Source organism: Cebus imitator, unplaced genomic scaffold (assembly GCF_001604975.1).
Source record: "Cebus imitator isolate Cc_AM_T3 unplaced genomic scaffold, Cebus_imitator-1.0 Scaffold356, whole genome shotgun sequence".
Lineage (NCBI taxonomy): Eukaryota > Metazoa > Chordata > Mammalia > Primates > Cebidae > Cebus > Cebus imitator.
Genome location: NW_016107671.1, coordinates 962,118 through 977,804, shown reverse-complemented (window position 1 = coordinate 977,804; position 15,687 = coordinate 962,118). Strand labels below are relative to the sequence as shown.

The 15,687-nt window shown below is 53.6% G+C and overlaps 1 protein-coding gene across 3 annotated transcripts in view; it reads left to right on the top strand.

Moving 5' to 3' along the window:
- The window catches only part of SIPA1L3 (signal induced proliferation associated 1 like 3), a 293,992-nt gene that overhangs the window by 270,203 nt on the left and 8,102 nt on the right, over positions 1-15,687 (top strand). For 2 of the 3 annotated variants that reach the window (XM_017506623.2, XM_037730739.1), the window contains 3 exons: positions 7,209-7,374; positions 8,520-8,763; positions 11,666-11,809. In XM_017506623.2, coding sequence (XP_017362112.1) covers positions 7,209-7,374; positions 8,520-8,763; positions 11,666-11,809 — 554 coding nt within the window. The remainder of the gene's footprint in view (positions 1-7,208; positions 7,375-8,519; positions 8,764-11,665; positions 11,810-15,687) is intronic. The other variant, XM_017506624.2, reaches the window with a different exon arrangement.

The window sequence follows — 15,687 nt, the reverse complement described above, 5'->3', positions numbered from 1 at the left end:
GCCTTCTTTTCCATTGATTCTGGTCAGGGACCTCAAACACATTCCAAAGTGGCCTTGACTGAGGCTGTGTATCCCTGGAGGAATGACCTTGGCCACAGCCAGCACAGGGAGCTGTGTGGACCTGGCCCCATTGCTCCTCCTGGCGATGCTACAAGAGGGATATCTTGGTTACCCCATTTCCAGATGAGGGAACTGAGGCACAGTTCAGAGAAGTATGTGGTCCAAGTCACTGAACCAGAGCAGCAGAACCAGGATTCAGCCTCTGTAAGGTAACTGACGGGGCATCTCATCACCCGAGACCCAAGCTTGGAAGACTTGCACCCGAGGTGTAGCTCCAGTTTTCTGAGGAGTGACTTCTTGGAGGAAACAGCCTCCCCTCCATTAGAGTGTAATCTTTGTTTGTCAGAAGAGTGACCTATTGAAGGACGGAGAAGCTAGATTCTATGGGGACTGAGAGCAGCTGCCATAGAAGTCTCTAGAGCTGCAGGTCCTGGCTGATGCTAGGGCCCAGGCAGGCACCTCTAGACCCTTCATCCCGGGACTCCTCTTTTATCAGCCTGCCTGTCCCAGCCATTAGAGAGCAGAACAGCCTGGGGACAAGGGCAGGAACTCCCTTGTCAGCTGCCTACTTCCTCCTAACCCCGCAGGGTCCCTTTTTTTTTTTTATGGAGGGTATCACTCTTGACACCTAGGCTGGAGTTCAATGGCATGATCTTGGCTCACACAGCCTTGGCCTCCCAGAGCGATTCTCATGCCTCAGCCTCCTCAGAAGCTGGGACTACAGGCTCTGCCCCCACCCCCCGCCACATCCAGCTAATTTTTTGTATTTTTAGTAGAGAAGGGGTTTCGCCATGTTGGCCAGGCTGCTTTCAATCTCCTGACCTCAAGTGATCTGCCCGCCTTGGCCTCCCAAACTGCTGGGATTACAGGACTGAGCCATCACACCAGACCCAAAATCCAAATTTAGACAACAGAGGCAAATCAGAGATTGTGTCCAGTGCTGCCAGTCATAACCTGAAGGGTGTTTTCGTCACTGAGGTTTTGAAAGGTAAAAGATGCACAGGTCAAAACCAAAATACTACAAAATAGTTCGTAATAGAAAGCCTCTCTCGCGGTCCCCAGCCATCCTGCTCCCTCCCCAGAAGCAACCACCATTTCATTTCTACATCCTTCCAGAAACGTTCCAAACATGACTGTGCACACGTGATTGTGTGGGCTTCCCTCGCACCCCACTTATTAACGTGGCCACCTCCTGCATATGCGCTGCTTCCTCACTTGCTCTTTCTCTTGAAGTGTTTTTTTTTTTTTTTTTTTTTTTTTTTTTTTGATAGGCTTTCTGTCACCCAGGCTGGGGTGCCATGGCACCAGCATAGCTCACTGCAGCGTCAACCTCCCGAGCTCAAGCGATCTCCTACCTCAGCCTCCCGAGTAGCTGGCCCCCTAGGAGTCCACCACCACACCCACCTAGCTTTCCACTTTTTGTCGAGGTGACATCTCACTGTGTTACCCAGGCTGGTCTCGCACTCTGCACTCCTGGGCTCAAGTGATCCTCCCACCTACAGCTTCAAAAGTGCTGGGATTGCAGGCATGAGCCACCGTGCCTGACATAAGTCTCTTGGCAGTGGTTCTGTATTCATGTGTAGAAAGTGACGTCATTTTTGGCCAGGCGCAGTGGCTTACGCCTGTAATCCCAGCACTTATGGGAGGCTGAAGTAGGTGGATCACCTGAGGTCAGGAGTGTTCAAGACCAGCCTGGCCAACATGGTGAGGCACTGTCTCTACTAAAAATACAAAAATTAGCCAGGCGTGGTGGCAGGCACCTGTGATACCACCTACTTGGGAGCCTGAGGCAGGGGAATTGCTTGAACCCGGGAGGCGGAGGTTGCAGTGAGCCAAGATGAAGCCATTGCACTCCAGCCTGGAAGACAAGAGCAAAAGTCCATTAAAAAAAAAAAAAATGCCAGTCATGGTGGTGCCTACAGTCCTACCTACTTAGGAGGCTGTGGTGGGAAGATTGGTTGAGCCCAGGAGGTGGAGGCTGCAGTGAGCTGTGATTGCACCATTGCACTTCAGCTTGGGCAACTAAGCTAGACCCTGTCTCCAAGAACGTGAGTCCTGGCTGGGTGCAGTGGCTCATGCCTGTAATCCCAGCACTCAGGAGGTAGAGGTGGGCAGATCACTTGAGGTCAGGAGTTCAAGACCATCCTGGCTAACTTAGTGAAACCCTGTCTCTACCAAAAACGTAAAAATTGGCCAGGCATGGTAGCAGGCGCCTGTACTCCCGGCTACTCAGAGAATCACTTGAACCCAGAAGGCGGAGGTTGCAGTGAGCCAAGATCACACCGCTGCATGCCAGCCTGAGTGACAGAGCAAGACCCTGTCTCAAAAAAAAGGGCGGGGGATGGGCACAGTGGCCCATGCCTGTAATCCCAGCACTTTGGAAGGCTGAAGCAGGTGGATCATGAGGTCAGGAGATCGAGACCATCCTGGCTAACATGGTGGAACCCCATCCCTACTAAAAAAACATAAAAAATTAGCCAGGCGTGGTGGCACGCACCTGTAATTCCAGCTACTTGGGGGGCTGAGGCAGGAGAATCACTTGAACCCAGGAGGCAAAGATTGCAGTGAACTGGGATTGCGCCACTGCATTCCAGCCTAGGTGACAGAGAGAGACTTGATCTCAAAAAAAAAAAAAAAAAGTGAATCCCTCATGTATCCAGTCTTAAAAACAAGCTTGGTAAACTCCAGTGCACCAAGCTGAGCTGTGTGTGCGTTTTCTAAAAATGGTTTCACACTGTACATACTTCTTTTTTCACATGACGTGGTATCTGTGAGAGCCTCTGCACGCCATGTGCATCTGCCTGCGTCTCTGGAGGGTGTGATTCTGGGTGGTGGGCCAGCCCTTGCACAGCTGGGGGTTGCTGTCTGCTCCACAGACTGGACCCTGGGAAGCATCTGTGTACACGTGGCACTGTGGACCCATGTAAGGCTTTTGAAGGACATGTTTCCAGAAGTAGGACTGTTAGGGCAGAGAGCAAGCACATTTTATTCATGTTTCCAGGAGGTCTTGGCACTTTCCTCTCGGGGGGAGCCCGTGGGCAGTGCACCTTTCTGGCTGGGGGCGTGCTGAAGGCCAGGGAGACGGCCACCGTGAGCCCTGCGCTGAGTCACACACCCCTGTGCAGGGCATTCTGGGAAATGGTGAAATCAAAAAGGGTGGGGGAATCCCCTTTTGATTTGTGTCTGTCTCTCTCTCTTTGTCTCTGTTTCTCTCTGGATCTAAAGCTTTTAATTTGCCCTGAGAATATACTTCCCTGATATTGACAGACCCAGCATTACCCTAGACCTGGAATTCTAATTTAGGGAGGAGTATGACCTGATGGGGAAAAAATCTGCCCCTCCACTCACCCTTCCTTTGTTAAAATCCCAAGCCTTGCAGCTGAGAAAGAGGAAAAGGAAACGCAGTCTTTAAAACCCTGGGGAACCCAAGACATCTTATTTCTTCTCCAGGTTCAAAGACTCTTTTTTTCTTTCTTACATTATAGAATGAAAAAGTCCAAGCATCGGCTTTTATTAAGCTAGTTTTTACTATTATTATTGCTGTAACATATGATTATGGTTAAGTAAATTCATACAGCTCAGAAGGATAGCAGATGAAAAGTAAAAGTCCCATGTTTCCACCTTCTATTAAGACTCCTGCCACCCAGAGGTCATCCTGGTTTGTAGTTTCTTCCAGAAATTGTTATCTGCAGACAGAAGCATATTTTTAAATCCTTTGTGGCTGTCCTCCACACCATACATGTTTTTTTCTTGCCATCTCTGATAGACACGTGACAGTCAAGCCTGGCAGTGGTGTGGGTAGGCTCTGCAGCCTGGCAGCCTTGATTTGAATCCTGATTCGTACACTCACAGGCTGTATGACTTGGGACAAATGGCTTAACTCCCCTGTACCTTAACTGCCTCATCCATGAGATGGGATCCCAATAGTGCTTAACACATATGGCTGTGGTGGGGATCAAATGAATTTATAAGCTGGGCACAGTGGCTCACGCCTGTAATCCCAGCACTTTGGGAGGCTGAGGCAGAAGGATCACTTGAGCCCAGGAGTTTGAGACCAGCCTGGGCAACATAGTGGGACTCCATCTCTACAAAAAAATTAGCTGGGTATAATGGTATGCACCTGTAGTCCTAGCTACTTGGGAGGCTGGGGTGGAAGGGTCACTTGAGCCCAGCAGGTTGAGGCTACAGTGAGCTGTGATCGCACCACTACGTACCAGCCTGGGCGACAGAGGAGGGTCTGTCTCACACGCACACGCGCACACGCACACACATACACACACACACGACTGCATATGTGTTCCAAGGGAAACCCAGGCCTTGCTGTGGTATGGTTCACGTTCTGCTGGGTAGACTGACAATAGGCAAAGACACAGGCCGGGCATGGTGGCACATGCCTGGAATCCCAGCACAGCACTTTGGGAGGCTGAGGTGGGTGAATCACCTGAGGTCAGGAGTTCAAGACCAGCCTGGCCAACATGGTGCATCTCTACTAAAAATCAAAAATTAGCCAGGTGTGGTGGTGGGCACCTGTAGTCCCAGCTAGTTGAGAGGCTGAGGTAGGAGAATCGTTTGAGCCCAGGAGGTGGAGGTTGCAGTGACCCAAGATTGTGTCATTGCACTTCAGCCTGGGCATCAAGAGCAAGGCTCCATCTCAAAAAAAAAGAAAAAAAAATACACAAAGACAGTTGCAAGTGGAGTGGCCGCTATGAGCGACAGTGAAGGGTAGTGTGATGAGAGGGTGATTGGCATCAGGGCCAGAGTTCTGGAGTTACCAGAACCTACTCATGCCTCGATTTCTCATCTGTAAAATGACGATCGTGATGGTGGCTGGCTATGGGGCTGCTGTGTGGATTTCACAAGTTACTGAACAGCAGGCCCTCGGGATGGTGTCTGGTGTGCAGGGAGGGTTGTGCTCCTGTGGGCAGTTGGTATTTATCCTCTTTCCTGGGGTATAGTGATGCCTTGGAGCAGGGCCTCAGCTTTCCCAGTTTCCACTGAAGAAGTAAGACCAGAGCCCAAAGGCTGGGCGGGAATTGGAAAGCAAGGGGAGGCAGGGAGGTCAGCGTGGCCCTGAGGGCCTCTGAGTAGAGGGCAGGGGCACACAGGGGGGCCAGCCCTGGCCAGGAGAAAGCTGTGAGCCAGGGTGATAGTCAGTGGAGCCAGCAGAGGCCAGAAGAGGCTGAGCTGCCTGGAGGTGTGCAGCTCAGATCAGCCCTCAGCCTCAGGTCAGCCCTCAGCCTCAGGTCAGCGCTTATAAGAGCTGCCCTCACTTCCTGGCACTTGCGCCGTGTCAGGACCTGGCCAATCACTTGGCAACAAACCCCACCACCACAATGGGAGGCATACGTGTTTTCCAGATGAGGAAACCAAGGGTCAGAGAGGTCCCACAGCAGAAGAACAGAGCAGGAGTCAGCCCCAGGCCTGTCCACTCCAGGGCACCCTGTGTTCGCCCCGGGCTGTGCCTCCATGGTCCTTAGGCCACTGAGCATTCAGGAGACAGTGTGAGGTTGGCTTTGGGAATGCTGAAGGAGGGGTGGTGATCCGCGTGACCCCGGCTCACGGGCTACCTTCTGCAGCAGGAGGCCCAGCAGCCAAGTGTGAGGGTGACAGTCACAACACCTGGCCCCTGCTCAGGGTTCGTGTGCCTCAACCGTCCTGTGCTGTGTGAGCTCCACAGCCCTGTGTGACAGATGAGGAAACTGAGGCTCGTGAGGTCCCTGCCTGGTCATGGAGCATCCAGCCTGGGAGCCCCACACCCTGCAGCCCAGCCTTAGCCCACAGGGCCCAGTCCCCGACCCAGGGCACTTTGACTCTGAGACCCCATCCCTTTTCTGTAACTGGAAGCTCCTGGTCTGGGCTGCTCTCCCTTCTCACCTGAACAGCTGCAGGGGCTTCCTCACCACCCCCCATGCCCCAAGTGAGACTTCTAAAGTGTGATTGCCAGCTCAGAGCCCTCAGAGGCCCCCAGATGCAATCCCAGGCCCCCACTCTGGCTTATAAGATCCAGGGTGATCTGCCCTCGACTCCTCCCAGATCACACCTCCCACCACTCACCCCCCTCACTCACCCCATCCCGACCCACCTCACCCCACCAGCCCCCTCACTCCTCAGACTGACTACCTTCATTCCCCCATGGCCACCACACTTGGTCTTTTTTTTTTTTGAGACCGAGTCTTGCTTGGCTGCCCAGGCTGGAGTACAGTGGTGTGATCTCAGCTCCCTGCAACCTCCGCCTCCCAGACGTAAGCAATTCTCCTCCCTCAGCCTCCCAAGTAGCTGGGACTACAGGTGCCCACCACCACACCCAGCTAATTTTTGTATTTTTGGTAGAGACAGGGTTTTGCCATGTTGGCCAGGCTGGTCTCGAACTCCTGACCTCAGGTGATCCACCCGCCTCAGCCTCCCACAGTGCTGGGATTACAGGCATGAGCCACTTCGCCAACCCATACTTGGTCTTCTTCCACCTGGAATGCTCTTCTACCATTTGGATTCCTTCCTGCCCTTTTTCCCTTTTCTTCTTTCCTTCCTTCCTTTCCTTATCCCTCCCTTCCTCCCTCTCTCCCTCCCAGACATCACCCCTCAGAAAAGCCATCCCAGACCCCCGCCAATCCCCATCCATTTACCCAGCTTTATTATTCTTCAAACACTTCTCTCTCTTGTGGCCTGGCACGGTGGCTCGCGTCTGCAGTCCCAGCACTTTGGGAGGCTGAGGTAGGAGGACGTCTTAAGCCCAGGAGGCTGCAATGAGCTGTGATTTTGCTGCCGCACTCCAGCCTGAGGGAGAAAGCAAGAACCTGTCTCTAAAAACAGAAATGCCTCTCCCCTCACACAGAGGGTCTGTCTCTGTGCATGTGTTCAGCGTGGGCCTCCCCCACTGGCTGCCAGCTCGGTGCCAATGGCGTGTCCCCAGCGCCTGGGACAGGACAGCACAGCAGACTCTGATGGTTCCCAGGAAGTGTTTATGGAATGAGAGAATGGAGGGAAGAAGCCAAACCCCCTTCTGCCACGCATTGGCTGGGTGAAGGAGAGAAGGCCGTGGCCGTGCGTCCCGTGCATCCCATGCATCCCAGCCCGCTTGAATCCAAACAGCTTTGAGAAGGGGCTGAAGCCTCCCTGACTCCCTTCTGACCCTGACACTCTTGTTGCAGGCAGGTGGACACGAACACCAAAAACGTCTTCGGACAACCGAGGTTGAGGGCATCCCTCCGAGACCTCCGATCGCCACGGAAGAACTACAAATCCACCATCGAGGATGACCTGAAGAAACTCATCATCATGGACAACCTGGGGCCGGAGCAGGAGAGAGACTCGGGAGTACGTAGCGCCACGTCCTCCACTCCCAACCCCCAGCTCCCAACAGGATCCCACGTCCAGGCGGGCGGGGAGGAGGGCTTTGCTCCCCGAGGTCACTCCAGCTCCTTCCCATCGTGTCCCCAGCCCTCAGCATCTGCCAGTCGTGTTGGAGGTATAGGCTGGTGGCTGGGAGTTAGGGCAGCACATTGGTCTGGGATGGTATCACAGGATAACCAACCTAGACAGGCACGTGGGAATCTACCCCATACCCAAAACCTCATGCAACCGGAGGGACCTGGGCCTCATGCTTTCCTCCTCTAGCCCGGGTTAGAAACGGCTGCATCTGCTAAACCACAGGGACTGAGAGTGGAGCAGGGGCTCTCAGAGAAGTTCAGGCTCTTGTTACTCAGGGATGGGGGAAAAGAACAGCGGGCGCCAGGGACCCTCCACGGTGTCCACTTCCCTTGCGCTCCCAGTCGGGCCTGCCCTGCTCCTCCTCACTGCCAGGCAGGAGCTGTTTTATGGGGACTGAGATGGACCCCAGCCTCTCCAGAGTTGTGTCCCACCAGCCTGGGGGAAGAGGGCACGTCAGCCCAGTGCTACCCACAGGGGTGCCAGCACTGCCTCTTATGAGTCCACCTTGGCTCACACCACCTTCCCCAACCCATCAGGCTTTGATCACCAGCCCTTACCTGGAGCTGGAGGGTGGGTTTGGGGAGTGGGCATCCCCAGTGGGAAACTGGGGCTCTTTGATCAGAAAGGAGGCTGCAGGCGCGGTGGCTCACACCTGTAATTCTGGCTCACACCTGGGTGGCCAGAATGAGAGGATCACTTGAGCCCAGGAGTTGAAGACCAGCCTGGGCAATACAATGAGACCCCATCTCTGTAAAAATTTTTAAAAATTAGCCAAGTGCAGTGGCACGTGCCTGTGGTCCCAGCTACCTGGGAGGCTGAGATAGGAGGATTACTTGAGCTTAGGAGGTCAAGGCTATAGTAAGCTGAGATCACCCCACTATACCCCAGCCTGAGTGACAGAGCAAGACCCTGTCTCTAAAAAAGAAATGGATGCTGGGTGGTTAAGGACTCACCACCGATTTCCCGGAGGGTACAGTGCCTCTAAGGACCCAGTCCATGACCGCCCCCCACATCCCACCCATGTCCCACAGCAGTCGCCACAGAAGGGCCTACAGCGGACGCTGTCGGATGAGAGCCTATGTAGCGGGCGCCGCGAGCCCAGCTTCGCCAACCCCCCTGGCCTGGAGCCCAGTCTGCCCAGCGATGTGCTCTTCACCAGCACCTGCGCCTTCCCGTCCAGCACGCTGCCTGCACGCCGCCAGCACCAGCACCCCCACCCGCCCGTCGGCCCTGGCACTGTTCCTGCTGCTGGCAGTGGCTTTCCCGAGAAGAAATGTGAGCCTGGGCCCCCTGGGACTGGCTCGGGAGTTACCCCAGGGTCGAGAGGTGGAGGACACCAGAGCACAGGCTCACCTGGAGGTCAAAGGCTGAAAGTCATCAGTGTCGGGGCCATCTCAGGGATTCACAGGAGCTTCGGGGGGCCTGATGGTGGGGCACTGGGTATCACCCAAGGAACAAGGGATCATTGGCCAAGCATCAGAGGGTCACTGAGGAGTCAGGAGCACCCAAGGATTGGAGTCCCCTAGACCAGAGAGGAAGTCCACTCTCGGGGTGCAGGCCTGGGGTTGGGGGGTGCCCAGCTGCTGCTCCAGCGCTCCCCAACCCTCCCACCTGTTCCAGCACCAAGAGGTTTGCTTTGTGAGCATTTTATTTACTTCCCTGGCTCCCCCCACATTTGCCACTCTTCGGGGGGGGGGGGGCACAGGGTGTGGCTTCTCCACTCCTTAATCACCCAGCAAATATTTAACACCCCCCATGAACAGGTAGTGCACACACCACCCCCATAAAAAACCACGAGCCAGCTGCAGTTGGCCATGCCCCAGCTGCACCCTGTAACCCCACATCCACCTCCTAAAACCCCCAAAACTGAAAGACATACATAAGTTTGCACCACGTTCACTGGGTGGTGCTACCCGGCCTGGAGGGACGTGAGGCTGTTTAGTCTGTAGTCTCCCTACTCAGTGTCAGCAATGAGGAGCTTGGGGCAGAGTACTGGCGTGCTGCTGCATGCGGGGTCCCCCTGAGCTTTTTGGGTGTGTTATGTAACACAGCATCTGCACACTTACTCTCTCAAATCCAAGCACATCTCCAATTCAGACGCATGTTCTATCCCAAGGGTCTCAGCTGAGAGGGTGTGTCTGCCTGTGATGTCTGGACAGAGCCTCTTGTGAGCTGTGGCGGATGAGGTGGAGGAGACTCTTGGACTTTTATGAAGTGTGGTCCATCTCCTCTGTTAAAATTCCCCCACAGAGCTGGTGCAGTGGCTTACGCCTGTAATCCCAGCATTTTGGGAGGCTGAGGTTGGGTGGATCAACTCCTGGCCTCCTGATTGAGGTCAGGAGTTCAAGACCAGCTTAGCCAGTGGGGTAAAACCCAGTCTCTACTAAAAATACAAAAATTAGCTGAGGGTGGTGACGGGCACCTGTAATCCCCAGCTACTCAGGAGGCTGAGGTAGAAGAATTGCTTGAACCCAGGAGGCAGAGGTTGTAGTGAGCCAAGATCACACCACTGCAAAGCAAGGAGGTCAAGGGCAGAGCTAGGAGCCCATTCGGCCAGCACTTACTGCACACCACACTTCGCAGAGCTGGACGACCTGAGTTTATGTCCCATGTTCTCCACTCACAGATATAACCTCTCTGTGCCTCTGTTTCTTTGACTGTAAAATGTAAAAAATGGTACGCATACCAGGTGCAGTGGCTCACGCCTATAATCCCAGCACTTTGGGAGGCCAAGGTGGGCGGATCACAAGGTCAGGAGTTCAAGACCAGCCTGGCCAACATGGTGAAACCCCATCTCTGCTAAAAAAGTACAAAAATTAGCCAGGCCTGGTGGCTAATTTGTAATCCCAGCTACTCAGGAGGCTGAGGCAGGAGAATTGCTTGAACCCAGGAGGCAGAGGTTGCAGTGAGCCAAGATTGCACCACGGCACTCCAGCCTGGGCAACAAAGCAAGACTCCATCTCAAAAAAAAAAAAAAAAATAGTGCCCACTTCTGTGAGTTAAAAGAATCAAACAAGTGAATGTATGGAACGCACGTAGCGTACACCTAATACGTAGTCCACACTGAGAAGCACCAGCTGGAAGGCGTGCGAGCCCAGGCAAGGTGGTCTCAGTTTTCCTGCTCCATGCATGGAGGTCATGACACCACCTGCCCCCATGAGACTCACGGTGAGGCTGTGAGATGATCTCCCTTGGCCCTGCACAGAGGAGGTGCTGGGAATGCACAGTGGGCAGGGCTCATGGCCGGGTTTGCCGATTCCCAGCTAAGGGCCCTGAGGCGTGTCGCCTGGTCTCTCTGCACCTGGCTGTCCTCTGTCCCCTTCCCTTAGGGGCTTCAAGGAGTCACTGAGCCCTGGTCCATGGGACTCTCGATAGCCACAGCAGATGCAAGTGCTGGCACCGTGCTTGTCACTTCCAACCCCTGCGATGTCACAGGCCTCTCCTCTGCTCAATGCATCTCAACACTGTCCATACACTGGCGATTCCATTACAGGTGCACCTGAGACTCTACTCGTCGCTGGCCCCTGTGGCCAGCCCCCCTCCCACCACCTCCTTGGGGTGTCCAGGGCCATTTCCACTGAGCACCTCCTGAAACAGATTTCTGATCCCCCGCCCCAGCCTTCCCCAATCAGAGCTGCAATCCTGGCCCTTCTCTGTTTCACAGCCACATCCAGCCCTCAGGAAATCCCATCGGCTGCCCCTGAAATGTAGCCCCAGCATTGGCCCTCATGTCCCACCACGGCCCCACCCTGGTCCAGCTCAGAGGCACTGTCTCCCTTGTGGATCATGGTTACAGCTCCTCCTTGGTCCTCACCTCCACCCAAATCCTCCCCACATGCAGCCAGAGGAAGGCTTACAGGGGCACTATTGCACGCAGGGTAAGAACAGAGTCGTCATCGGGGTCCACAGGCCCCACAAGGTCTGGCCACGTTGCCTCTGTCCACACCTCCTGCTGCTCCCTCCCTTGCTCACCCTCACCCAGCCATATGGCCACCTCCATGCTCCTTAAACCTTCCAGAGCACTCTTGCCTCAGGGATTTAGCATGAGCTATTCCATCTGCCTGGAATGCTCCTCCCCGCCCGTAGCATCTCCGCAAAAGCAAGGGAATGTCTTCACGTAGGTGTCTCTCCCGTGTTGTCATGCTCAACCACTGCTGTCTCCACCCTCCCCATCCAGCCACAATCTCAGCCTCAGAGCTCTCGCTGGCTGATGGGCGGGACCGGCCCCTGCGGCGCCTGGACCCTGGGATGATGCCCCTGCCTGACACGGCTGCCGGCCTTGAGTGGTCCAGCCTAGTGAATGCTGCCAAGGCATACGAAGGTAAGCGCCTTCCACCCAGCCCCACCAGGCCCCCACATCCTCCTCTGTTCTAGAGGGATTCATGGAGGGCCTCGTGACTTTCCAGGGATATCCATTCAGATTCCAGAATCAGGCAGTCAGTTCAAGTTCTCTCCTGTCACTTGCTCACTGTGCAGCCCTGGGCAAGCATCTTCATTTGTTTGGTGCTGATTACCGTGTTGACCAACCAATGAAAGTGACCATGCCTGAGGCTGCCCAACACCTGAGGTGTTTACACAAAACTCCACATATAAAACACGTGAGGCCAAGCACATGGTTCCCACCTGTAATCCCATCACTCTGGGAGTCTGAGGCAGGAGGATCACTTGAAGTCAGGAGTTTGAGAACACCTGGGCCACGTAGTAAGACCCCTTCTCTACAATAGAAAAAAAAAAATAAGGGAGACATGGTGGTGCACACCTCTTAGTTCCAGTCACTCTGGAGGCTGAGGTAGGAGGATTGCTTCAGCCCAGGTGGTGGAGGCTGTGATGAGCTATAATCACACCACTATGCTCCAACCTGGGCAATAGTGCAAGACCCCATGTCTGGGGGAAAAAAAAAATCTGTGTCCCTGAGGACAGTTGGGTTTTCAGCCCCAGATTTGGGAGGCAGGAAGAGGGAATGAAGGCTTTTAGTGACCTTTCCAAGTGCCCTCAGGCTCCCGCCAAGACCTTGGATCCTGGGTTTGGGGGCTCCCCATACCAGGCCTGCAGGGATCCTCACTCCCTGGGTTCCCTGGAACAGTGGGCAGGGTTTGCTGTGCCACCCAGGCCTCTTTATATGCTGGGAGTCCCTGGGGGCAGGGGGCTGGGGAGCTAGGCCATCATGTCTCACATGGGTCTCCAAGCGTCCTGGGGCCAGGACCAGGTGGTGCCAGGACGGCTGGTTCCGGAACAGTGGGAAGCAAGGAAGGCCTCAGTTCTCTCCCCAGAGACCCAGATGCCATCAGCGGCTGTAGCGTTGTCTGTGGAAGGCAGAGCTGCCCAGACACCGACCCCCACAACCACGGGCCACAGGAAAGGGCCAGAGCCCCCTACCCACTCACAGTACTCCGGGTACCTGGCATTCTGGGAGCTGCTGTGCACCCCGTGTGAGAAAGCTGAGGGAACCTGGCCAGTGGCACTGATTTCTCCCCCAGGCTGTGCGTCACAGTTGCCTAGGGAGCGCTCTCCTTCCTTATCAGATTAATCGATGAACCACAGAAGGTTATGGAGGAGGGGTGGGTGTAGCAGAAAGGCTTGGAAGAAAGCACACCAGCACCACCATGGCGGTGCCTCCCCGGCAATAGGAAAGGGGCCGGCAGGGAGTGGAGGTCAGCGAGGTTTCAGCCGGCAGGGAGTGGAGGTCAGCGAGGTTTCAGCCTGCCGGGAGGTGTAGGGTTTGTAATGAAGGGCTTTCCCATGCAATTCACGTAAATGGAAAAGACTAAAGGAATTCTCACTAATTTTGGTAGTGTGTTCATGGCATAGTAGTTTTCTTCAAAAAAAAAAAAAATAGGCCGGGCACAGTGGCTGGGAGTCCACGCCTGCTGGGAGGCCAAGGTGGATGGATCACAAGGTCAGGAGATCGAGACCATCCTGGCTAACACAGTGAAACCCCTTCTTTACTAAAAATACAAAAAAAATTAGCCGGGTGTGGTGCGCACACCTGTAATCCCAGCTACTCAGGAGGCTGTGGCAGGAGAATCCTTTGAACCCGGGAGGCGGAGGTTGCAGTGAGCCGAGATCACATCACTGTACTCCAGCCTGGGTGACAGAGCGAGACTCCATCTCAAAAACAAAAAAATCTTTTATCCACTAGAGCTACGTAGTGAAGTTCCTACAGATGACATGCAAAGCTCTCTGGGATTTGCTTTAAAATATTGCAGGCTGGGTGCAGTGGTTCACACCTGTAACCCCAACACTCTGGGAGATCAAGGTGGGAGGATGACTTGAGGCCAGGAATTCAAGAGCAGCCTGGGCGACATAGCAAGACCTGTGTCACTATAAAAATATTTATTTATTTTTTTTTGAGACAGAATCTCACTCTTTCACACAGGCTGGAGTGCAGTGGCCTGATCTTGACTCACTGCAGCTTCCACCTCCCAGGTTCAAGCGATTCTCTTGCCCCAGCTTCCTTAGAGGCTGGGATTATAGGTGCTCACCACGACGCCCAGCCTGTCACAACAAAAAAATGTTAAAATTAGCCAGGTGTGGTATCACATACCTGTAGTCCTGAACCAAGAGGATCACTTGAGCTTCCAGGAGTTCTAGGCTGGAGTGTGCTGTTCTGATCTGGTGTCTTCACTAAACTCAACATCAATATGGTGACCTCCAGGGAACTGGGAACCACCAGGTTTCCTAAGGACAGATGTACTGGGCCAGGTCAGAAATGGAGCAGGTCAAAACTCCCATGCTGATCAGTAACGAACTCAGGCCTGTGAATAGCTGCTGCACTTCAGCATAGGCAACATAGCAAGACCCTGTCTCTTAAAAATCGAATGTCAAAGTGAATATACATTAAATCCAAGATTTAAAAAATAGGCCGGGTGTGGTGGCTCACGCCTGTAATCCCAGCACTTTGGGAGGCGGAGGTAGACAAGATCCCCTGAGGTCAGGAGTTCAAGACCAGCCTGACCGACATGGAGAAACCCCGTCCCTACTAAAAATACAAAAATTAGCTGGGTGTGGTGGCGCATACCTGTAATCCCAACTACTTGGGAGGCTGAGGCGGGGGAATTGCATGAATCCGGGAGACGGAGGTCTCCGTGAGCCGAGATCACACCATTGCACTCCAGCCTGGGCAACAAGAGTGAAACTCTGTCTCAAAAAAAAAAAAAAAAAAAAAAGATTTTGGCTGGCTGTGGTGGCTCACGCCTGTAATCCTAGCACTATGGGAGGCCAAGGTGGGCGGATCACCTCAGGTCAGGAGTTTGAGACCAGCCTGGCCAACATGGTGAAACCCCATCTTTAAAAAAAAAAAAAAAAAGATTTTAAAAATAAAGCTATAAAGGGTATCATTCAGCCAATCAGAAAACATTTGCAGATGACTGTATATTAGATAATGTCATGGCACAGTGGCTCACACCTGTAATCCCAGCACTTTGGGAGGCCACGGCAGGTGGACGATACGAGGCCAGGAGTTCGAGAACAGCCTAGGCAACATGGTGAAACCCCGTCTTTGTTTAAAATACAAAAATTAGCCGACGTGGTGGCGCATGCCTGTAGTCCCAGCTACTCAGGAGGCCGAGGCAGGAGAATCACTTGAATCCAGGAGGCAGAGGTTGCATGAGCTGAGATCATGCCGTTGCACTCCAGCCTCAGCGACAGAGCATGACTCTGTCTCAAAAAAAAAAAAAAAAGATAATATCCCATGAATCTGTTAAATTGTTAAATTTTTTCGGTATGATAGTGGTGGTGTGATTATATGAGAGAGTGTCTTTATTTTTTGGCCATGTCCAGTGGAGTACCAAGGTATTGCACCATGATGTTGGTGGTTTTAGGCATCGTGGCTCCCGCCTGTAATCCCAGCACTTTTGGAGGCTGAGGTGGGCAGATAACTTGAAACCACGGGTTCAAGACCAGTCTGGACAACATGGCGAAACCCTGTCTCTACTAAAAATACACGAATTAGCCGGGCATGGTAGTGCATGTCTGCAGGCCCAGCTACTCAGGAGGCTGAGGCAAGAGAATCACTTGAACAATCGCTTCAACCCAGGAGGCAGAGGTTGCAGTGAGCCAAGATCACACCGCTGCACTCCAGCCTGGGCAACAGAGCAAGACTCTGTCTCAAAAACAAAAAAATCTTTTATCCACTAGAGCTACGTAGTGAAGTTCCTACAGATGACATGCAAAGCTCTCTGGGATTTGCTTTAAAATATT